Source organism: Barbus barbus, assembly GCF_936440315.1.
Source record: "Barbus barbus genome assembly, chromosome: 47".
Taxonomy (NCBI): Eukaryota; Metazoa; Chordata; class Actinopteri; order Cypriniformes; family Cyprinidae; genus Barbus; species Barbus barbus.
The window spans coordinates 22,712,103-22,738,649 of record NC_136725.1 but is presented as its reverse complement, the minus strand read 5'-3'; the positions used below and the strand labels follow the sequence as shown (position 1 = coordinate 22,738,649).

General features: G+C 37.5%; 1 protein-coding gene across 1 annotated transcript; it reads right to left on the bottom strand.

Annotated features, from left to right (window-relative positions):
• Positions 1-7,891: 7,891 nt before the first annotated feature.
• LOC306865603 (hippocampus abundant transcript 1 protein-like) lies at positions 7,892-26,320 on the bottom strand. Its single transcript, XM_079410310.1, has 12 exons — positions 26,031-26,320; positions 24,062-24,160; positions 23,617-23,679; positions 23,405-23,532; positions 21,713-21,827; positions 21,338-21,556; positions 13,512-13,625; positions 12,627-12,698; positions 11,479-11,591; positions 11,227-11,324; positions 10,856-11,010; positions 7,892-9,935 (listed from the first exon to the last, which is right to left on the bottom strand). The coding sequence occupies exons 1-12, from the start codon at positions 26,142-26,144 to the stop codon at positions 9,720-9,722; spliced, it is 1,506 nt and encodes a 501-aa protein (XP_079266436.1). The 5' UTR covers positions 26,145-26,320; the 3' UTR covers positions 7,892-9,719.
• Between the last annotated feature and the right edge of the window lie 227 nt (positions 26,321-26,547).

Below are 26,547 nucleotides of genomic sequence, written 5' to 3'. Positions count from 1 at the left end.
CTATCCTTCCATCCATCCATTATTCCATTATTCCATCATTCCATCCATCATTCTATCCATCCATCCAGCATTCATTCTATACTTCCATCCGTTCATCCATCCGTAATTCTATCCATCCATCATTCTATCCATCTATCATTTTATCCTTCCATCCAACCATCATTCCATCCGTTCATCCATCCATCATTCATTCTGTCCTTCCATCCATCCATCCATCCATCTGTCCATTATTCTTTTTGTCCATCCATTCAATCCATCCATCCATCAGTCATTCTGTCTGTCCCTTCATCCATCCATCCATCCATCCATCATTCTATTCTTCCATCCGTCTGTCTGTCCGTCCATCCGTCCATCCATCCATCAAGTCATCATTCTATCCTTCATCCATCCATCTGTCTATCCATCCATCTTTTAACTTTCAAAATTCAACACCTTTTAAACTTTCAAGCAAGACTTTGTCAAACCAGCAGTCAGTGTTTGTCTTGATAAACTATTTTTTTTCTTATTAAAAATGACGATAATTTCTTTAATGTGCAATTCATTCTTCTTCCTTGCATTCAAATTGCAATTGCAGCATGCTAAGATAATCAGCTTAGACAATCTCCCACAGACTTTGCAACAAAGTTAATGTGTCTTAAGGTGCAATTTAAGGATGAAGCAGAGAAAGCTGGAAAGAACAAAAGGTTCACAGCGTTGATGAGGCTGTGAAAGCATCACTTCGTAACATTGGATGTGATGAGTTTTCTGTAGGTGGATGAGTATCGGCCTTTAACCTGCACTTAACTCTCAGAAGATGTTTCAAGAGCTGCTCTCGTCTGAACAAATGATGATAATCTTTTGGATCGCTTGATGCTCAATTTATAGATAATGTTCATAAGTACAGATGCTGTGAGCTCAGTGACCCTTGACCCAATGTGTGCGATTGTTACCAGTGAAAGTGTCTGCTAATGAAATAGAATCTTTCTGAAATAAATGCCCACCGCCGCTGTAATATCTGTAGCATTTGTTTGTTCTAATTAGTCAAACATCACTCTCATTTTCATAAATGCTTCAAATCCAGTTGTTTACTTGCAATCTCAGAGGCATTATATGTCATTCTTGCATGTTCAATTCATTCATTCTCCAAACAAAAATAATATGAAAACTGTCTTGTGATCGCATTTTACATAATTCACTTGACTCCAGAGTATTTCATTCACTGCTAACTAACACCTCAGCAATGTAGAATAATATAAAAAAAGTCTAGCAAAAAAGTCAATAAAGAAATTTTTAAAATTCTTGAAACTACCATAAATATCTCATAAGAATTATAAATATTTTAATATCATATTAAATAAAAATCATTGTATATTTAGTATGTTGATATATCATATAATTAAATATTAATTTAAATTTCTATTCAATATCACATTAGGTTTTTACTCAATGTATTTTTCTTAAATGAATGGCTGCTGCCAATGAGTTAAATTGCCTAAATGATTTTTGTATCAAAAACTAAAAAAAAAAAAAAAAGCAGTTAGGATAATATTAATCCTAAATCTTGACAGAAATTATTTAGTATCATATATGCAAAATATATGATAATATTTAATATATATAATATTTAAAAAATTCAAAAATTCTTGAAACTACCAAAAGTATCTACTAGTAAGGATAATATTATCTCAGCAGAAATTATTCAATATCATATTGAATATTATATTTTAAGGTAAAATGTTGAATATTATATGTAGTATATTTAATATATTAAATATTGAATTATAATAATCAAAAACATTATAAAATATTTTTAACATTTAATGTTATTGAAATATATATGATATTATAGTTTTAAAAAATCTTTAAATAAGTAAATAAAATAAAACTGCCAGTGAAATTATTCAGCAACTCTTGAAACTATCATAAATATCTAGTAAGTATAATATTAATAATCCTAAATCTTGACAGATATGATTCAATATCACATTAATATAAAACATACTGTATAACATAACATAATATCAACATATTTTGAATATAATATATATTTTTATATATTATTATTGCAATATAATGTAAATATTGAATTGTATTACAATTATATTCATTGTCACATGAAATGCAAAATGTAATATTTTAGCTATTCAGAGTGTTGTGACACATTGGTCGTGTAGAAAAATCCTAAAAGGCTTTTGATCCGTGTGTGTCACAGAATCAATTATATGAGCATCTGCCATCAAACACTGTCAGAAAGGTCATGATCACACGAGAGGCGCGAAGAGACACTTCAGATATTATTAAACCATTTGATGGATCAGAAAAAGTGTCTGTTAATGGCCCTCCAGGGTCCGAAGTCCTTCAGGATTATCAGTCGATTATCAGTCTGCTTTTCAGACTCACGTTAGCTTCAGCACACAACCTGCAAAGACATTTATATTAACCAAGTGAACGCTAAAACCACACAGTGCTTCCCGAGAGTCTGGACCTCTGCTATGCAAGCAAAACAGAGTTTATAGATATAAAATGAGGAGCAGAAATGGTGTTTGCTCCTGCACAGCTGGTGTAAAACTCTCCGAATGAAGGTGAAACTCCCTGATCTCTTCACTCGACCCACTGCAATTAATTTAGTTCCCCTCAAATGTACGGCGCTAATGAACACAGGCTACATTAGCCTCGTAAAACACTGACTCCACAGCTTAGCAGGAAGCTAGTCCTGCTAAAAGTTAAGCCACGCTAGCACTTCATTTCAAGTTGTGCGGAGTTGTAAAATACTTCTACTCATTAAAATTGGAGTTTAAAGGATCCAGATGGAATATTTGAACATCTCTCTCCACTTTTCATCATTTAGATATTTTGCAGTCACTGGAACAGACGGTCCGGCTGTCTTAATTAATATTAGATATTTTCTTGTTTCAATATCGAGACCTAGTTTTGACCTTGGTTTTACTAGAATTTATATTGTATATTAAATACAAATATTTATTTTGTAAATTAAACAAAAGTTATATTTATATTAAATTGAATATTTAATATATTATCTGTACTACATATGATATATACAATAATATCATAACAATATGTAATATATGATATTGTATACAATATATATATTTTAAATAAAATCTAATAAAAAAATAGTTTATTATATATTTTATATATTATATACTGAATTATACTATAATTATATTCAATATCACAAAATATAAAAATATTTTTATATTTAATATACACTATTGGATATTATTATGATATATTTAAAAAGCCAAAGAGGTAAACAAAAATTATCCAAACAATTCTTAAAACTACCATAAATATCTAGCAATAATAATCCTAAATTCTGACAAAAATAATTCAATATCATATTAAATATAATATTTTATATGATATTTAATATTTGAATATTTTACATATTGTATGTTATATAATTTAATATATTAAATTGTGCATTATATTATAATTATATTTGATATAGCATTAAAAGCAAAACAAATAGACAAGCAAAAAACGTCTAGCAAAAAAAGTAAATAAATAAACAAACAGACCTGCCCATGAGGTAAACAAAAATCATTCACCAACCCTTAAAACTACTATCTAGAAAACATAATATTATATTAATAACCCTAAGTCTTTATAGAAATGTTTACAGTAAAGTAAGTATATATTTGATGAGCATGAAATATTAAGCAATTTCTGACTAGTTTAAAGATGCATTAATATTTTCATTGGCTAAATATTTAAGTAGCTGTAGTTCCAGGAAGACTTTCCCAGTCATTTTTTTGTTTACCCCAATAGCAGCTATATTTTTATATTAAGTATGTTTTTCAGTGTGCTTTGTAAATTCCATGTTATATTACTTATTAAAGCACCATAAGTTTCTTCTGGACTTTCTAAGCTGCACAGCAGGTGTGTGTTTGAATATGATTTAACACATACAGTAAATAAACATGAAAGGTGATGTATTTCTCAATCCAGTGCTAGATATCTGGTTCTTTTCACTCTCAGCTTCATGCAGATTACAGTTCTTGCAAGTGTTTTCAATTGAAGTTGTGTTAAAAACACACTGTATACGCTGTCATGCCATGTGGAAATCTGAGTTTTGTGGTCCCAGCATTCCTCTGTAGGGTTATGCTTTAAAGCGGGTCCGTCCCGGGCTGTATCTTCCTCCAGCTGACAGACGCGAGCCGTTTCCACAGCTGAAATCATCGGCGGTGCCTTGACACTGCAGATAAGCGCACAGGCTTTTAGGAAACAGCGAGAGGGCTTCATCTGCTCAGCTTTAAAACAACGTGAACAAAACACCTTCAGGAGCAGCAGTCCTCCCAGAATGCACTGCACACACTATCAAACATACTCACCGTCCTTCACAGGCGTTAAAGACCATTGTGTCATTATTTACTCATTTCAAACCTCTGGGACGTTTTAGCCCATGCTGCTCTTTCCATGCTATTTAGTGATCGAGCTAGTCCATATGACTCATTCACTGTGCCCCCCATCTTCTGAAACCATACAGTATTGTTTTGATTATTGGTTGATAAGCATCTCATCAATGTCTAGGTTTTTAGAGAAACTAGGATGAAAGGCTTTCTCATATTTACTGAACAAAAGTGTTTCTATTTGTAGTTTTAGTCACATGATCGGTGTGCAAAACATCCAGAACTGGAGCATTTTAGATCGCCTTTTTTTTTTTTAAAACAATATGTGGAAAAAGTTTTGGCATTTAATTGCAATCCATATACGCACATGTCGTAGTATTTCAATTGCCATAAAAATGTTTTCTTTATAATGAGTTTCTATGGGTGTTTTCATATTCTGGCTTCAACTGTTTGCCTGTAAATAGTATGTTTTATTAATAGCCTATACGGAATGTCACTGTCTTAATACATTAAGCGTTCTCTTTATAATAGTTTTGGAAAGGCTTTCTGTGCACGTTAAGATGTTGTATTCCTATTATTTCTATGTTCATCTGCTTGCTTGTACATAGTATGATTTATTAATACTTTATTTGGTCTTAACGCATTAAGCCATATTAAGGATTTTCTTTACAATGCTTTTCTTTTGGAGAATACTTAACATGTACGTTAGCGCGTTGTATTCATATTCTGGGTGAGATCTGTTTAGCTTTACGTCGTATGCATTGCCAATGAAGCCGCGATCATGTTAGCAAAATTTGCGGGCAAAGAGGTCAATTGTCAGTAGTGTTGCAATGTAGCACAGATCACTCAGAAGTCACTTTCAAATTAAGCATCTTTCTGTTAGTCTGGTTGCAAAATAATAAGCTAAAAATAAAAAATTATATTTTTAGGTTATTAAAAAATAACCACCCCACAACGTTCTGGGAATGTTTTTTTCTGGACAAATATACATAGGCCTATTGCAAAAAATAAAACCTAAAAAGAACGTTCCTGGAATATTATGTGTTTCTCCTTTTGTGGGGAAGTCGTTGCCTAATGGTTAGAGAGAAGGACTCGTAACCCAAACGTCCCAGGTTCGAGTCCCCGGCCGACAGGGATTGTAGGTGGGGGGAGTGAATGTCCAGCGCTCTCTTCACCCTCAATACCACGACTGAGGTGCCCTTGAGCAAGGCACCGAACCCCCCCGCCGCAGCATAAATGCCTGCCCACTGCTGCGTGTGTGTGTTCACGGTGTGCGTGTGTGTTCATTGCTATGTGTGTGCACTTAGGATGGGATAAATGCAGAGCAGTAATTCTGAGTATGGGTTACCAATGGTATGGTAACTTACCATACTTAGCCACGTGTCACGTCACTTTTCACTTTCACTTGTGTTTCACGGAAGAATGAAAGTCATGCAGGTTTGGAACGACGTGATGGTGAGTAAATGATGACAGAATGATCATTTTTGGCTGAACTAACCCTTTAACCGCTCATATGGTGTGGCTCATCATAAAAGATCACCATAAACCAGTGGAATCAAAATTGCACTCTGGCAGGAGGTGATTCAGGACCATAAAGATGCTGTGAAGTGTAACTGCATCATCAGAACTGAGAATCCCGCTCAGAATAGCGTGCACTAGAAGCACACAAGGGTGAGAGTGAGAACATTCTCCTGAAGAATCACAGTGACACACTGATGTGACCTCTGTGTTGGAGACATGCAGCTGATGCATAAAAATACATGATGTAATCCATTCACTGCTCCTGAGAGAGAGAGCATGTCAAAACTACAACTATAAATATTTATGAACTTCACAGATGTGTGATAGCATGCACAGTGTCAAAAAATGTTCTTGTGTGCTTTTGAGCTTCCCACATTGATTATATTGACAACAGTAACAATATGTGTTTAGTGCCTCACTGTCGTCAAAAGTAGATGGTGTGTCACATCACACTATTTTGTGTATTTTAACACCACTTTAACACTGTATTGAGCACTTAGAAACCAAAATTATCTATGTTATGATTGGCCAATAGATATTGCAAGGCAGGAGGTTTGTATATGTATGTGAAAATGCAATAAGATTTCCAGAATTATTATTATTTTGGTCTGTTTGTCAAATAAATCATCATATGACTTCACAATCTCAAAGACGTCTGTAAAAACAGGGGCCATTATATGAAGGAATTTTCTGTATGGATTTTGCTGAATTTTGAAGTATACTCATTGCATTGTGTTGTGTCTGTAAAACGAACAGGAAAGGTCCAGGGGGTTTTTTTGTTTTGTTTTTTTTCTTCTCTCGTGATGCAGAAAACTTAGGTCCATTCACACCAAGGGCAAAAACTATAAAGTTTAAATAACTAGTTCTGTTCAATGAGAATAGCGATATTCAGAAAAACTTTTTCCAGCTGATAAACAATAAAACATTGGCAGCCGGTCAGAATCCATCCTGCTTTAAAGAACTTGAGCATTTAAAGCAGCAGATGACAAAACTGCAGCACATGATTATAATAAACAAAATGGTATCTTGCTCTTAGTTATCGTTCTTGGTGTGAATAAACCTTAATAATAAAGTGTATATAGGCATAATGTGATATCTTTTGATATATTTATGGTTTTATTGTAATTTTCTAACCTTTACAGTCCCTGCGTGTTCATATCATTGCATGGAGAAAGAACATTTTGCATATGCTGCTAAACAACTCCATGAAGAAACAACTGATCTGAATAAACACAAGTAAGCAATTTGTGCATGCATTGTTTGTTTAGGTGGGAACAACACTGATGTAATCAATAGTAATGGCAGTGCTAGTAATCTATCAATGTGAAAACTAAACCAATAGTTTTACTGGTAATTTCCTAATGAATTGAACAGAAACGGTGTGTTTTAAATTTGATTTTGGACGGCAACATTTACATCATCACTAAACTGAACTGCATTTGAGGCATTTAGATACTGTGCTGAGGTTATTCTGATGAGATCTGAAGGGTTCATCTCAGAGACATCAACACTGCCATCCAGAGGAAATCTGAGGACTGAGTGGAGATGCATTAAAACACCAAGGAACCTTTGATGACTTTGCATCTGTGAGTTTTATTGGGCAGGAATTTATTGCACATTGATTGCTTGACATTTTGAAATGAACTCCCAATATGAATTACAATAAATGATCACGCATCTGGAATATTTATAGGTATGAAAATATTTCTATGCATGGTGCTGGTAATTTCCTCTGAACAGCTGTAAAATGTACACGTCATTTGAATGTGTGTGGTTAAAGACTGCAAACAAGTTGATTACAGGGCGCTAAATGTGATTATGAGGTTCTTTTAGACATTTAATAATTCATATGTCATGCTTTTATTACTGTGGTAGGCTACATGTCAAAAACGAGGTAATTCTTAAGTCATTTTTATGGTGTGGCTCTCAGAAATCCCAGAACTTAAGTAGTGCAACAGGGCCATCTAACGACCAAGAGAAATAATGCAAAAGAAGCACATGACTCTTAGTGTTATTCATTCATTTTCACCTGTTTAATAGATTCCCACAATACATGACAATAAATAAGCTACATAAGGATCCCTGTACAGTTCATCTTCATCAGCTGCTCAATGTACCCGGTATTTAGTCAGACTCAGATCTACTACAAATGAACATGTTTTACACTCGAGGCACCTAATTGTGTATCCCATAAAAGACACACACTGACAAGTTCAGAAAGGAAAAGCGAAAGTCGTTCTCGTGAACGCACGCATTGCTCCCGACCATCGGTTGACCTTATTTGGAGCGGCGCGTTAATTGTTCCAAAAATATTGTAAAGGGTCAAGGGTGGAGAATAAAAGATGGAAAGCAAATGTTCAGATTCTGTTCACGATCTCTGTGTGATTCACAGGTCACCAGAAGGTTCTGAATGGAATGTCTGCCATATTTGTGTGGAATACAGCAAGTGGAGGAAATGATGCGCATGAACAGGAAATGAGCACAGGTCAGTCTAATGATGACCTCAAACTCTACAGTGTTCTAGCAACAAAAAAGACAGAGGCCTCGGAAATATAAAGCATGGTTCTGGAAATTCATACGGGTGTTCATGCAAAACAAATCATCAGCTTGGAAAAATGTCACTGTATGAGAAAATATGCAATTTCTGAACAAAATACTGAAATTCTTTTGCAATTCTAATGAATCTTGGAAAAAATCCTGTATTGAAAATGGATTGTGGCTATAAAAAAACAAAAACAAAATGCAGATAAAAATATAGTCATCGAATCTAACCTCATTTCACGAAATCATCGAAACCTCCAAAAATGAGGTCGCTGATACGTAGATGTTGGCTGATTTTTAATAAATACGAATTATCCTTAAGCAAATATATAAATAGTGTTGAGTAAAATAGCTTAACAAATGCAATTTGCCAATTCTTTTTTCCAAAGTAAAAATGAAGGTAAAATATCACTTGTACAAATGTAATATTTTAAGCAATACTGTAATTTTAAACACCCATGTTTCTCAACGTGAAATGGCATTTGCAATCCAATTTACTCATAAATTTAATGCCATTTTTGATCACTACTGCATAGAACCTTTACACACACACACAGAGTTCAAGAATTTGACAATCAGGCCGTGTCCGAAACAACTAACTGGCCTAGAAGAACTACGTTAGCATCAGTAACTACACCAAACCACTGGTGCTGTAGTGTTTTCAGTTTGGTTAACATCGCCACACATACTGTTCATGCAACCAGATGCATCTCTAATCTATTCAAACCTTGTCGTACGCCACAGGATATGTGACTTTAAGGCTTGCGTAAAGAAACGTCGCTGCAGTATAAAAATACTGTCTGTGTATTAATCTCAAATTCTGTTTGGGTGAATTTCATGAAATTTGTTTACAATCACAAGAAATGTGAAATTTCTTCATGCAAATGAAGCCTGTTTTTAGGAGGGAGAAAATGTACTTGAAAATAATACCATGTTTTCATGAAATTCACCCAGTTTTTCTTCAGTCATCAACGATAAGCTTCAAGCCACCACAAGCTCCGCATACAATGAACTTTACTGCACTTCGCCCAAATATCTATATACATAAAGAGCTTTGTGTTTAAACTCAATCAAACCGAACGCATCCGATCTCACTGATTGAGCCCTTAGTGTGTTGATTCATGTTAAACACTGTAAAAACGCTTAATAAAAAATCCTCTGAGTTCAAAACCAATAACCGTTTTGTCATAAACAACAAAAAAAATAAACACTGCACGCTCTCAAATGTTAGTCACCGACAGGTGGTGGGTTTGCGATGTGTTGACGCCCTTTTCATTTTTTTCCAAATGTGATTTCGTTTCAGAGTCAGACGTTGCTGTCCTCCAGCAGCGGTTCGAAGTCCTCGTCGCTCCCCGGCAGCAGCGTGTTGGTGTGAGCACCGGCCAGACTCGCGCTGCTCTTAAGGGTTTGGCAGGGCGTCGCTGGGGGTGTCGGGTGGTCCGGAATGAAGGCGGCGACTAGAAACGCCACCACCACCGTACAGGCGCCCAGGAGGAACGGAGGACCGGGGATTGAGGTCTTCTGCACAAAACAGGCGACAAGAAAGCAACATTAGAGGAAGTCATCAAGGATTTATAACACTGTTTGTGCTACTGAGTGAGTATTTCCTTAGATATAGATAATACATAATATATATCAAGTATATACCGTATTTTCCGCACTGCAAGTTGATGAGTTTTTGATGAGCTAAGTTTATTTGGTAGTTTCAGTTTAAATAAATACGTTTAGGCTTGATGTTTATAATAAATGTTGTTTATAATCAACGCCACTTATAATTAATGTTTGTTTTTTACTTAAATTTTTCATTCCTGTTCTGAATAACATTTATGATTGTAATAAGATTTTATTTACACGCTGATGCAAAATTATATATTTTTATAATTATAATTTATAAACTTTCAAAATAAGCATTTAAAAAAATGTTTACAGTAAAACATTGTGCAAATATGGCAAATGTTCTATTTTTATTACATATAATATATATAATTTTTACATTACATCATACAGCAAACGTTTTGTATGAAATAGATCATGTATAGTGAATATATAGTAAATATTTTTTCACACACACACACACACACACACACACATATATCCACTCTAGAAAAAAGTTTATATATTTAAAGTTTTATATATATGTATATATATGTGTGTGTGTGTGTGTGTATACTTATAATAATAATATATAATTATTATTATTAATATTTTTTGGCTTTTAAGTCACCTCAAAAGTAAATGTTTAATCATTTCAACAAAAGTCATTGTAGCCAAATAGATTAAAAAAATTATATTAGAAAATGAACATTTGAAGCATTAAAATTACTGTGCATGGGGTGTCTTTTGAGTCATGATGCAAATGAATCACTGAATCAATGTTTTGAACTGATTCACTGAACCAATTTCAAATTCTTCCTGTGTAGCAGACTGACTGACAACTATACCTCTGTGGAGGTCTGTGGTGGGATGGCGTAGTCGGGCGGGATGGAGGTGATCCCGCTCAATTCCACATTAAAGAGGAAGAAAATGAAGCCGTACAGCGCCGGACCCAGACCGTTACAGAGCCCCCGAATCCCGGTTATCATGCCCTGAACCAGACCTGAGGTAATACAGCACACACAGATGGAAAAACGCCTTTAAATGCCTCGGATTTTCACTTAGAAGCCAACATGAAATAAAAAAAAGTGTACTTTTTGAATACAAGTTCCTGCTCTCATAGTGCACAGTTCATTAGTTATTTTAAAGACAAATCTTTTCTTCAATCCTCAAAGTTTTGAACAGTTCAAATCTTGAAAGTATGCATATAAGAGTTTACCCTGTTTATCTGGATCTGCGCTGCGTGACACTAAAGCGCTCACTGCCGGGAACGTTATGCTGGACATGGCCGCCACTGCTCCGGCCGCCCACATCATCCTAAACGACAACAAATATAACATCAGCATAAACGACAATCGCTTCTGGACACAATGAACATCAAACAGAAGTGACTCGCTCTTCTTAATCCAGACATTTGTTCTGTGATGTTTGCATAAGCAGGTCATTTCTCTTGATCTAGATGTTAACTCACCACGGCTCGGACCCCAAACCGTACCAGGCCAGCTGGAGAATCTGGAAACCCAGACCCAGAAGAACCGTGTTCTTGTTCCCGATGGTCCTCATTAATAAAGTCAGAATCAGCGTCTGTAGGGAACATGAGAATAAATAACCACACTGCCCTGCAACATATTTGCTGAACAAATAGTCATTTTGTACTAATTTTGGGTTCTGATTCCAAAAATAGTGCGTTTTGCTTGAGCACGTCACTTTCTCACAAAATATGATGCATTTTGTTGCATTTTTGTTTTCAAGGCCAATTGCCGGCCAAATCAGTCTTACTTCACTCTTCCACAAATTAAGGCCTTAAAAAGATCTTGCATGAGGGCAGAAAATCTTACTTTCATAGTCATGGCATTCAATGTTGCATGTACTGCACTGCAAAAACAATCTTCATAGTTTTGGTTTTGTTTTCCAGTAGAAACATCCTTAAATCAAGGTACATTTACTTTAGGTGCAAAATGAAGATATGAAGTTTTGTTTTCTGAGAAACTAAAAAGTGATTTCACTTTTAACTTAAAACAGTAACAAATATCTGCCAATGGGGAATGACAACTTAATTCAAAAGGAAAATAATAAGATTTTTCTGAGCACATTGGCAGATATTTGTGTGTGTTTATAAATAAAAATAAAAAAAATTATAAATATATATATATATATATATATATACACACACACACACATACATATATACATACAATTATATAATTAAATTTATTTACTTTATATTTATTTATATATATCTAACTCTGCATTATTTATATATATTTTTAACTCAGCATCATCATGTTAGGTAACATTAGGCCTTCTTTGCAAATCAGCAGACATTTTTTTTCTCACATGCAGGAGGCTGTTATTGTTATAATACTGAACCATCATTTTCATTGCTGTGTCATACTGAATCGGAGCAAAGCTGCTAGAATTCAACTTGCATGTTGCGGGGCTAAAAATAAAACCTCTCCACTTAAATAAACCAGCTAACACCATAGTATTTGCTCATTACAGCCCTGCCTATATTTCATTACATTTACCGCTGAAGTTTTAAAGGAATTCAATTCAATTAGAAAGCATTTGCAAGAGCCACTTTTATGAGATGTCAAGAATATTGCCTCAATTAAATACCTGCGCCAGGATTGAGAGGATTCCCACCATGCCGATGAACACTGCGATCGTTTTGGGCGAGAAGTTAATGACCTGAGAGACAGAGAGAAAGAGCATCACCATCAGTCTGTACCAGCGCACCCGGATCCAATGAACTCTGTTATGTCCAGTAATGAGCCGTCACTGAACTCAACTCAACGCTCAGACAGGATGCCACTAACAATCCAGCTGGCAATCCAGTGGCATCCAAAAGTGCTGGGGTTTTTATTTGGTAAAACATCTATGTGTTGAAATGGCTAATAACGGTAACGGTAACAACGGAAAATGCAATTTTGATTAAATATAATTACAGAATTTGCAGGGTTTATAGAATGTTTTATATTGTACAGTATTTATTTTTTTATTTAAATTTAATTAGTAATCTTAATTATTCCAAACTGTTTAATGGTACACATTTTTGAAGCAATTTTGTGTAAAAACATTTTTTAAACTTTTGACAATAATCAATAACAAGTGAAGAAAAAAGGTTAAATACCAAAAAGGTTATGTGCATTGCATTGTGGGATACATTATCGCAGTGTGATCTGTTGTATGCAGCACATTTTGTTGGTCATCATGCAGAAGCAGTATGATTAGTAGTAGTACGGTGGTGTTTTTGTTTACTAATCCTACTTGTATAGTTTATTAGAAGCATGTTGCAGCTAAAACCCTTCCAGTCATCAGTGCAGCATGAATCATGGGACTGTTCAACAAAAGCAGACAGTGAAAACATGCAGCATGAATAAAGCACCCTGCAGGATAAACTGCTGGTTAAAGTTTAATGGAAGCAGACAGCTGCTTTAATCGGCAACATTAAATATAGAATCTTTACATTTGTTCATTAAAAACCAAGAGTAAACAGCTTACCTGATGCAGGTACAGGAAAAAGCTGGAGTACTGACCCGCCTCGGGCAGATAGGACAGAAACACTGTGATACAGATGAGCAGAACGGTTGTGTCCTGCCCAACCTTCCGCAAAGACTGTGAAAAAACACAAAAAGCATCAATAAAACGTTCAGTAGCTCATAAAACTGAAATGAAAAAAGGTGTTTTGTATAGTAGTATCAGTGTTTTCCCATTTAAACTACTGATATAGTGAGATATCAGCAGATATTTTACCATTTTATGAGTGCATCCATTAAATTTGATTGAACCTCAACCTTTTTTATAAACAAAACAGTAACATAACATTATAAAGACAAAAAATAATAAAAATAAACAAACACATAAAAATTTAAATGTTTTAAATTCTTATACCAAAAAAATATTATATTAGAAATTAAATGTTATTTAATTATTAATATATCCCCCCCCACACACACTATAGATGACTATTCTTTGACTTTTCCTTGACCTTGACATATATGGAATAATGATAATATCTGAAGACTGTTATGAAAATTAACGTTAATAAAAATATGACACGAAAACCTGTCTATGAAAACATGAACACATGATTACACTGTGAGATTGTGATTATGATGCAGCAATGTTATTACAAAAGAAGCATCTAAAAAGGAATAGCTGCCTGAGGTAAAGCTGAAGAGTGATTTTATGCTAATAAACTGAAGCCCGTTCTATGACACATCCTATGATATTAATCAGATAACTTAGATACATATATAACATTACAACTTGCATCTGCACAAAAGGATGCAAATGCCAGTGAACTTTCAGTTACGCGCTATAGAGCGAGAGAGAAAGAGAGCTCCCACCGTGATGTGCAACGGACAAGGTTCTCATCATAATGCTATATTTATGGCAGATTTGTGCTATATTTATCTACATTATCAAGTGATTTCTGAAATCGCCTCCACGTTTTCGAAACCATATGAAGTACGAAAACAATTTTAATTGAAGTATGCTTACTCTTTCAATACGTTCCCTATCTGTCGGTCACTACGAGTTATGTCGTGACTCAACATTAGGGGTCTTACATGGGAGCCCGAATCTCTCTGATTAAGAGAAAACGTCAATGAAATTTGGCTAGTGGATTTTGCATGCTGAGCCCACTCTCCGTGTACACGGGTATATAATTAGGCAACAGGTGCATCCACTCATCAGATTTTTGCTTCGGAACCGAGTGAATGAACGCAGATCGAGATTCACCAGGCGAATTCTCTCTGCTGCTAGAAGAGGCTGTTCTGGCTGGCATTACGGCACAATCATTGGCCTGTTAATTCCGTGATTCCCCGGGGTGCTTCATCTAAAAGAGCAGTTTCTAATCACGGACGGCTCGCGTCTTTTTAAAGACGCCGTTCCGTCCGTGTCCTCTTGGTTGTGGTCATTTCCTATCCTCCATCTACAGCCACGATTGTTGTGTTCAGTGTCTGGGCATCCAGCATGCTGAAGCTGCGTTCGTGGATGGTTCATGCATTCACTGTGAATGTATGACCATGGCAACCCTGCAATCGCGCCTCTCTCTCCTCATGGGGATGGGAGGGGCTCCCTCTGTCACTACCCTCGCTGGCTTCTCTGCCACGAGCAGAGAACCGTTGGCTAGTGCTCTGGGTGATCTGAGAGTTACAGTGAGAGCCTCTCTACCTTGCCAGTCCCCATGGACCTCTCACTCCTCTTGCAGAAGCTGTTCTGTGCAGCTCCCTGGTGATTCTGCTGTGCCGTCTTACGGCGTTTCATTCGGCGAGTCGATAGAGGATCAGATGTTGATAGCAGCATCAGTGGATGGGCTATCGTCCTCTGAGGATGAAGACACCCTCGGGTGTTGTCGCCACCGCCGAATCGGACTCCTGGAGCCGCTGTGAGCATCCGCCGGGCCGCCGTGAGCATCGGGCTGGAGGCATGCACACCTCCCAGTCCCGAGCCCTTGCGGCGGGATGATTGGTTCCTTGGCATGGGCCGTGGCTCACGACCACGCCCTGCATGAGGAGCTGATGAAGTTGTGAACGGCTCCTTTTTTCGGACGGTAGCCGCTCATCTGCCTCCTCCGTCCTCACTACCCTCGATGGCAGGGCGGCTAGGGGGTATGTTGACATTCCCCAGGTGGAGAGTGCAGTTACGGTGCACCTGTGCCTTCAAAACGCCGCCACTTGGAGGAATCGTCCTCGTCTCCCATCCAAAGGCTGTAAGTTGATGGCGGCTCTCACCGCCAAAGCTTACAGTCCTGTGGGCCAAGCCGCATCTGCCCTGCATGCCATGACTATCCTGCAGTACAGCAAGCCAAGGCAATCAAACAAATGCACGAGGGTAGTACCGACCCGAGGTTGATGCAAGAACTGCACTCGGTGACTGACTTCGCCCTCCGGGCAACAAAAGTCACAGAGCGCCCCTCAGGAAGGCGATGTCCACGTTAATGGTCCAAGAGTGCCATCTATGGCTCAGCCTTGCTAAGATAAGTGACATCAACAAAGTGCGCTTTCTTGATGCTCCCATCTCCCAGGCTGGGCTATTCGGCGACACTATCGAGGACTCCGCCCAGGAGTTCTAGGCAGTACAAAGGCAGACTGAGGCTATCCAGCACATCCTGCCACCATTCTGCCGCAGGCCACGCCTCAGCCTGCCCGGCGCCCTTCTGCGGCTGTTGAAACGAGGATCAGGTCTGAAAGGCGTGAGGATGTGAGACTGCTGCGGACATCTGATTTTATTCTCTTTTGGGCACTGAAGGCTCTTTCGCAGTTGGCAGAGCTGACTGGCAGAACAAGCAGAAACTGAACAAGATGAAGAATTTTTTGCATCTCATTTCTGTAGGGTTGCTTCAGCATCAGCGTCTGGTCCAGGTCCAGGTATGACTTTCCATGAAGATCATTAGACACTCGCCTTTTCAAGCATCTCCATTCCCCAGTGATTTGCAGTATTGTCTGAGGGCCCGAAGACCATGGGCATCCAACAAAGGTCTTGGGCCTTGTCCCTTACGCACAGAGATTTCTCCAGTTTCTCTGAATCTTTTATGCACTCTTTCACAGATTGGAGAGCCTCTGCCCATCTTTACGTCTGAGCGACTCTGCCTCTCTGACATCCCTTTTATAGCTAATCATGTTACAGACCTGATGTCAATTAACTTAATTAGTTGCTGGATGTTCTCTCAGCTGAATCTTTTCAAAATTTCATGCTTTTTCAGCCCTTTGTTGCCCCCGTGCCAACTTTGAGACCTGTAGCAGGCATCAAATTTGAAATTAGCTCATTTAGTGGATAAAAGTGTAAAATTTCTCCGTTTAAACATTTTTTATGTTCTCTATGTTCTATTGTGAATAAAATATTGGCTCATGTGATTTTAAAGTCTTTTAGTTTTCATTTTATTCAAATTTTAAAAAACGACCCAACATTTCCGGAATTTAGGTTGTACACAACTCACTAAGCTCACTTCATTCAAAACCCCAAGAAGTGCGAGCTCCAGCCTGTGAGCCAAACAGTGAATGTCTCTCAGTTTTGGATTGTTCACTCTCAGTTTTGCAACAACACCAGTTTTTTGGCCCATGTTCACATTTGCACCATCAGCACAAAATCCAACAAGCTTTTGCTTCCAGTCATCTAATCCAAATTTTGATGTTGACGATTGAATGCAGTCAGTCACACCATCAGCATGAGCATGTGACAGAAGAATCTGTTGCACCATCAATCATAAATGATAAGTAGTTGGACTTTTTCACTTTATTTGCCTCTATATCCTGTATATCTGCAGCAATATTTGAAATGAGTTCAGCGCAGCGGACATCATTATCATACATTGGGGAAATGTCCAGGCCATTTTTTTCTGCAGCATAATTAGTGGCTTCATCTGAGTGAAACTCAATTTCTCCTTTGTGATATAATATGCTGTATTCATTTTTATAGAAAGCTCACATCTCTTGGCGCTGTCACTTTTTATTTTGAGTTTGAAACTCTTTTGCGATCGCAGATTCCTCAGATTCTTTGCTTGAAGCATTACACTATCACAACAAGATGCATGTCGTTTGCGGTTTGAGTGCGCTGTGAGATTTTCACATTTGAAACTGTGTAAACCTGATACAAAGTCCGTTTTACCGGCTAAGTTAGGTTTTCTACTGCAGTACTTACATATCATCACGTTCCTCCTCATCATTCAAAAGCCAATCAAAATCTGACAGTCACTGAGTCTGGAACTTTTGCTTTTCCAATACACTTTTTGATTCCGAATGCACAATCTTTTCTGCCACATTTGACGTGCTTGGCTGGGGTTCACCGGCGCATTCACAGTCTAAAGGCCCCGATATACTTCAAACGAAATTCGTTTTTGTTCTTCGTTTGGGGGCAAAAAGAACATCGAAATGCTCAGCGACAGTATACTGTTTTCGAACATTCCAACACCCCCGCGCTGCTGGAGGCCGGCTATAGATTAATGGAAACATGTGTCGCGACGCTCGTGCGTATGCCCTAAACACAACAACGATGCAATGATGCTGTATAGGTCTTTTATTAAACTGGATTTATTATTACTCATTTTTATATTTTATATGTTGTCATAATTTGATAAAAACAAAGGTTTATTATTGTATGATCTTTTGGCATTTCATTTATCATTCATCTTTTAAATTTGCTTTTTGAAAGAACAACAGCAGCAGCAGTATGGTGCAACATTTATTTGAAACACACGTATTTGGTGCTTGCTACCTTATATCTTTACTCTTTCATTTCATTCTTTTCATGGCTTTGGAAAACTTGCATCTGATGTTTCTCCACGTTGCTTTTTGCATAACTCCAGGTGGTTGACACCAAGCTTCGTTGCAATTTCTTTCTAGGAACTAAATGCTTTCTCTGAACCTTTAACCTTGAACCTCCCCGCGAGCGATTGTACAGGTGTGGATATATTTGTGGCAGTTCAGCTATTCGACACAGTGTAGGTTATTAATGTTGTTCTCCTGCCTGATCTCCGTTAAATGAGAAACGAACCGGGAAAAAATCGTACGTCAAAGAAGATGGAGCTCCAGAACACACCCACCAATTGCGTAATCGCCACGGACCAATGGTAGCTCCAAGGTGTTTAGAAGCCAAAACGAACTCCCCCAGAAGGTTCGCTTTGGTGAGCTGTATCAAACTGCCCGAACGAACTCAAAACGAACTTCGTTTCGGCCTGATTTTGTTCAAAATGACGTCATATCAGTTCGTTCTTCGTTTTTGTTTGAAGTATATCAGGGCCTTAATGTCTGCACAGAACTGGACTCTTTATTCTTTGCGCTTGAAAACAAAAAAGATTATCAAGCATTTTCTGTTCAAATTGGAATTTTCGCTTTTTTGCATCCATTTGCATCCACAGTAAAGAAAGAACATGATCTAATGCGTCAATTCCCTTTATACAGCATGTGTAGTGTATCTCTTTCTCCCACATTGAGTGCGCGTTTGAGAGAAAACGACAGAGGGCGTCCCCGGCTAAGTGACGGTGTTTAATGCGGACTTTGAAATTATATCTGCGCTAAATTTATTCTTTGCATCTAACTCAATCACAGGCAAGTAAAATCGGAAAATTGACAAGCCATTGGCTAATTAAAGACATTTTTTAGTCGCATAGCAGGAAATTTACTCGCATATGCGAGTGATTTACTCGCATTGTAGGGGGTTACCCCTAAGTCCTCCAAGAAGACGACGAGGCGGCCCTGACACGGACAGCCCGGAGATGCGAGGAACTACTTCTCTCCCGAACATGGCGAGAGCCTTCAGAGGGATCCCTTTGAGCCGCTGGACTCCTGATAATTCCTAAGCATAATTCCTGTCTGCTAAGATAGCGCTCCTGACCATGCTCACTTCCATCAAGAGGGTCGGGGACCTCCAAGCATTTTCGATGAGCAAAGAGTGCCTTGTGTTCAGGCCGGCCTACTCTCACATTGTCCTAAGACCCCGGCCTGGATACGTGCCCAAGGTTCCCACCACGCCTTTTCGCGATCAGGTGGTGAACCACTGCCCTCGGAGGAGGCAGATCCAGCCTTGGCGTTGCTTAAGCCTTGTTGTTCAGTAAGAGCGCTGCACATATATGTGGACCGCACCCGGAGCTTCAGTAGCTCTAAGCAGCTCTGTGGCCTCTCTGGCAGACATCTGTAGAACTGCGGGCTGGGTGACACCGAACACCTTCACGAGAGTTTACGGTCTCCGCGTTGAGCCAGTTTTTTTTTTTTTTTTTTCTGACGCCAGGCCCAGTATTGGTGTTAGCTTACTGGGTCTCCGGTCAGCCCCTGTACTGGGCTAGGTGTCCATATGGCTTGATTCCCTGTAGGAGATCCCATATGTGTATTCTTCCACTGTAAGGTTTCCCTCTCGGTGAACCTGTGTCTTCCCTTAGACAGACCCGTTCTGTCAGTCTCTGCTGGCAGTTGTTCCATGTCCATCTTGTTCCATCTCAGGACCTGCCTCAGAGACCCATTCCATATGTAGTACTACCCCAGGCCTGGGTCAGTCCATATCAGTGTCTCCACATGATACCTCCCCATGGGTAGGATGTGGCCTCCGTAGAGCCCTTCTCCAGAAGGTTCGCTTCCCCATCTTTACTGCCAAGCTGTATCAACAAATAGAAAAGACTTGAGGCAATCTTTCACTGAAGGTCAAAATCCCTTCTGTTAAGAAATTTCTGTGGTGAAAGGAACAGCGGCTTGGCTATCACCAGCAGCGATATACTCACCTTTTGTCCCTGTGGGTACCAAGGTCAGCGAATTTGCGCTAGGGCGGTGGGAAGGTTACAACCTTTGCATAGCATTTGTCTGACACGCGGCTGCTTGTCAACATTTGCAATGCCATAGAGTTGTGACGGGGTTGTGGTGCTTTCCATGGACCCCTAATGTCGAGTCACAACATAACATCTCCGAGGGTTATGTACGTAACCAAGACGTTCCCTATCTGCCGGTCACTACAAGTTATGTCATTAATTTCCCAACTTTATATAAATATATAGAAGCAGAGGAACTCTGAAGACGTGTGTGACGTGTTACGTGTTTCTGGTGTGAGTACGCTGCTGCTTCAGACCGGGCTGTTTGTCTTTTTTGTCTTGTTTAAATGTGTTTTTACGTCTACACATTATAGATGGACTTAAACTTCGACAGGACAATTCATTTTTCTGCTTCTGGTGGTGTGTCCCTCTATGACACTTTCTTACGGTGTTTCATCCGACTACCTGAACCCATCGGCCTGCCTACCTGGTGGTGTTTGTGGTGTGGGTGCTGCGGGCAGAGTGCCTGCGTCGCTGACGGGAATGTTTCGCGGCGAGGTGAACTACGTTGTCGATTTTCCCACTTGCTGTTTGGGCTCTACCTCTGCGCTCCTTCGGGCTCTGTGGTGGACGTCAAGTCATCGAGTGTTCCTGTTTGCCTCTCCAGGTCCTGGAGCTTCCACTCGTTTGGACTCTGTGGCGTTTGAGGCACAGTGTGACTCTGGTTGCTTGGTGTGCTGCTCCTTGAGGGACTATTGGTTGCTGCATTTTACTCTACTGCTCCTGTTGCATGGACTCTTGGTCATATAATTGCATATTTCTCACTCCGGACTATGCATTTTATGATACCTTGATTGTCTGTGATGTTTGATACATACACTGTATTGTTTCTGGTGTTTTTTGTTGCGTTTATGTTTTGATTTGTAAAGCGCTTTGAGCTCTGGAAAAGTGCTATATAAATTAAACATTATTATTATTATTATATATACACGAACAGATACGTTTTCATAACGCTTACATATTATACCAAATAATAACCAAATTATACCAAAAAAATAAACAAGTGGACAATGCTCCTTTAAATCCTTACAGCGAACGGGTCGGCCTGCTCCCAGGAGATGGGCGCTCCCCATGTGTTGAGCCTCATCTTGTCGGGCAGCGACTCTGGGACGGCCAGCAGGATGAAGCAGATGTCGGCCAGAGCGATGAGAGTCGCCACCAGCACCACCAGGTTATCGCCGTAGCTGGCTGACAGGTACGCGCCGATGGCTGGGCTGGTGACCAGACTCGCTGCGAACGTTGCAGAAACCTGGATACGGATAGAAATAGAACTCATCTATCCAGCTGGGTCAAGGACACTGAATCCAGGTCATGCAGAAGAAATATCCTAAAACAGCTTCACTGAGATCTGAGACTCTGAAATCTGTCCAAAATGCTTTTTATATTTAATAAAAGAGCCTCTTACCAGTCCGTACGCCGTGCTCCTCTCATGCTCATCCGTAACATCTGCGATGTACGCGAAGATTACAGAGAAAGTGACGGAAAACGCTCCGGACACTGAGATCATGGCAAAGTACCACCTGAAAACAAGAAGTGATATATGAGATTAATCTAAACATTTGAAGATGTTGTTTTAAGAACAGGGCTCCCTAAACTTTTACACAACACTAATACACTATTTATATACATTTTTCAGTTGATTTGTGATTATTGATAAAACATTTCAATCACATCACTACTGGTCAGACAATGAAAGCCGAGCATACCTAAAAAATATTATATTAATACACACACACACACACATGTAGGGCTGGGCGATATGGCCATATCAGTCGATATCGATAATTATCACGATAAATGTCAAATCTTTATTTCTTTCAAGTTTAAAGCCAAAATTTTGCTCCAAAGTGAAAGTTGTAGAAACCAGACCATTAATTTTCCTTAACAAAATAAATATCTAACTAGAAAAATGTATTTCTTAGTTGCTGCATGTTCTAATGAGTGATATTGTTTCAAATCAAGAAACAGATTCGGGTTGCCTGATAATATTAATAATAATAATAATCACTTTTTTGTCTCTTAGAAATGCACATTTGATAGTAGCTCGAGTTAGGATGCAGAGGCAATTTTTTGTTCATTATCAAAATCAGTAACATCTGTAAAAATTGTAGCAACCCCAGTTTTATATGGTTAAATTTATTCTGACCAAGTTTTTTTTTTATTTTTTTATTAAGCATTGGTCTCCTATTGTAGCATACATTTAAATCATGATAAACACAGTTAAAAGCACACACATAACACCTCAATACCATGGTAAAAAAATGTAACTATATGGTTTTTAGGTAGCCTATTTGTATGAAAAACAGTAGTCTAAAAACATAATGCACACATGCTATAGCTTAATCACAAATACATACTACAATTTTACACCATAACTCCTGTAATAAAATTCAATGTGAATATCCCACATTTCTGCCACAATACCATCGTTATCGAATTATCACCCAGCCCTACATACATGCATTATATTATATATAAAATCATAATTATAACAAGTTATAAATTATAACTCTTTATCTATTTGTCTAATTTTATAACAGTTTTGTAAGTATAAAGAAAGAAATTACAAATATTGTACTAAATATTATACAGTTATAATTATTAATCGTTTAAATGTTAATAATTGTTATTTAAAATTCTATTAAATATTAAAATTAAATATTATAATTATATAGTTGTTATTTTTTTTAACTTAATAAATTATTATAAATAGTATATTGATTATTATTCAATCACAATTCATATTATAATATATTTCTATTTAAAAAAATATTAATACAAAGAAAAAAATAGAAATATGATCAAATATTATATAATCATAATTATTATAATTATGTAATGTAAATAATTACATTCTATAAATTGTTATATTATAATTATATTATTTATTAAAAATGAACATTTGTAAGTGAAAAGTAAAAATAATTACAAATACTATATAAAATTGTATACTAACATAACATTACATAATTACAAATTATATATATCTATACACACACACACACACATACATATATATATATATATATATATATATAGATATATATATATATTCTTTTTTTTTCCTGCAGCCAAGGTCATGTCAGGATGTTCTCACCATGGACTGAGTCTCATGAGCGGGATGGGTGCACACGTGAAGAACACGGTAACCAATAGAAACGATCGTCTGCCCCACACGTCTGATAGAGCGCCAATTAACGGAGCGCTCATAAACGACAGCAGACCCTGACGAACCAAAGCAGAAACATCACGTGACAATAAAACCAACACAGACTAACTAAACCAGTCCAAAATATTCACATCACGTACCTTCACTCCCTGAATCAGGCCGTTTATTAAGAACGTGTGTTTGGGGAACGTTTCATGCAAAACCTACAAATGAGAAATGCACATTTCAATACACAGATCAAATATAATACAATTTAGATCTTAAAATTAAAGGTGCACTGGTGTATTTTTCCCTGCTTCTTATTTGCCTTCACAAATAACCAGAGACTAGTGATGGTGCTAACCAGCGTTATTTTTGTGAAATTTACTGTATATACTACCATATTTTTTATTTATTAATATTTAGCTTTCATTTTCATATTTTCAGTTTTCATTCATGTTTTATGAAAATGTTCTTGAGTCTCAACCCTAGATTGAAGACCTTCTGGTGTGAGTTTTGTCAAAAATAAAATAGTGCACCTATAACTGAAGCATGTATCCTGATAAACATGAACCACAAACATAACTGAGAATTAAAGTAACTCACGGTGAGCATCGGCATGGTCAGGAGACCCCAGGCAAAAAACTCCAGGAAGATGACCACAACAGCATGATAGACGCTCGGCTTCCCGATGCCCTGCTGGACCTGCAGCATCACACACATAAGCAGCTCTTTATTAATAATGCTAATCATAATGGTGAATGCCAGACTCCTCGGCTTTCAATGGGACTTGACTCATTGCTATTCCTCCGGGACGTTTGGACACAAAAGACGAAATAGATTCAGCTGTGCCAAACTCTGCCCACTGCTGACACAAGTTCACAGTCTAATAATGTGTTGAAGAATTCACTGTGATGCTTAATATGCACTCGCCAGAATGTCTTATGAATGAAAAAGTGAGTTAATAATGTCACTTAATCTCTTTTATACACGAAGCAGGAAACACAGAGACATTATTTTGGCTGAAAACAGGAAACTTGTTTGAAGAGAGTTTGGGACAGAAGTTATATAATGGACAACATTTAACTCTCTCTGGAGTTCTCTGAATCTTTCATGGATCTGTGAAGCTTTTCGAGGCTCTATGAGCTCTTCTTGTGTAATGTGATAGAAAAGTTTTAAATATACATCAATAATACAAACAAAACAAAGTATTATGAGAGTTGCATGTATGAATTTTAAACAACATTATGAATTCAAACAAATGGCCACCTGGGCAATTTGTATTAGCTCGGATGTGTCCACTAGCCTATGTTTAAACACTGTAAATGTCAAAAAGAAAGAAAAAAAAAACATTATGTGCTGGTTTATCTATTTCCTCTAATTATAGTAGTTGTTTTGCATGACTGTATGTTTAGAAAGAGTAGAAATGTATGGCATTCTGTAAAAATATATTTCAAAATCTTTTTTTGTACTTCCAAATTAATTCAGTTTATTATTAAATACATACATATACATGCATTTATAATAAAATATATAAAATACATATCTTAATTTTAAATATATATATATATATATATATATGTGTGTGTGTGTGTGTGTGTGTGTGTGTGTGTATATATATATACACACACACACTACTTTATATTTTATATGCATAAATAGATATTTAAATATGCAATATATGTAAATTTTAATATAATTTAAAGTTACATATATAGGTATTTATTTTATAGTTTATTATAAATGCTAAATGCATGCATATATAATTATTATAGTTATACTTATATAACTGTATTTGCACACACACACACATATTACATATATATCACATATAAACATATATATATAATATGTCAATATATAATGTATAATTACACATTTTATAATATAAGTATATATATATTTACATTTTTTATAAAAATTTTATATAAAATATATTTGAAAAACACACACACACACACACACACATATATATATATATATATATAGTTCAGCAAACCCTCAAATTAGTAAATAAATGTTTATCTTAATAAAAATAAACGTCTTATTGGAATAATTAGTTCTGTCTTCAGATCAACAGGATGCGCAAATGACATCACAGACGGCAAGAATGAATGAATGAAGATTCCGGCGTCCCCATGACAACAGACTGAGCTCGTGAGAGGCGCACGTGAGTCAGATAGGTGTTGTGCGCGCGCTCGCGTCAGTTACGCAATAACCGTAGCATTAGCATCACCTCACCCTGCTAAAAACCAGCGATATCGTACATGACACCTATCGATACACTGTGAGAAATGTTATAAAGACCGTAAACATTATTACAACAATAAAACGACAATTCAATCGCAGTTCAAAAAATTCTAAATGTTGTGATTTGTAGCCGAAGCGCTATGTATGTACGATTAATACTAAATTAATGCTTATACATGCGTATTATAAAGCGACGAGCCATTTAAATACACATTTTATTATTTTAAATGTTTTAACGGAAGATGGCGTAGCTAAAATGAACAGAAACACAGACGCTCCGATGAATGGATGAATCTGAGATGTTAGCGTCATGTGTTATTCTCACCGGATTGTCATGCTTCATTATGATCCTCTTGACCAGCACAACCTGACTGGTGTGTTTTGGGTCTTTGTCGCCCTGGGCCATCATCATCTTCTTCATCATCTCATCACATCTCATGTGAGGAACGTAAAATCCGTCCTGCTGCGTGCATATCTGCGCTCCTTCCAGCTTTACCGTCGAGTACAGCCGTCCAACCGGCCAAAAAATCAGCTCCGATCGGTTATTTGCATCCAGTAATAAGCGGACTGAACGGATGAATGGTGCCGCTCTGTCGTGTTATGTGATTGAAGTGCGCAGAACAGCGCCGCCGCGAGGTCAGACTGAGAAACAGCGAGCAGCTTCACATGATGCTGAGGATCCATCCGCCGGTCTCTGCTGATCTGGACTCAGGATGACGGTCCGGTTTCTCACTGGGACAGAAGTGCGTCACGCTTTTTACCTTTTCAGAGGATGTTACCAAGGCTCAGACCATGTGAGGGTGGATGATGAGACTTCACTATTATTACAGGATACTATAAAT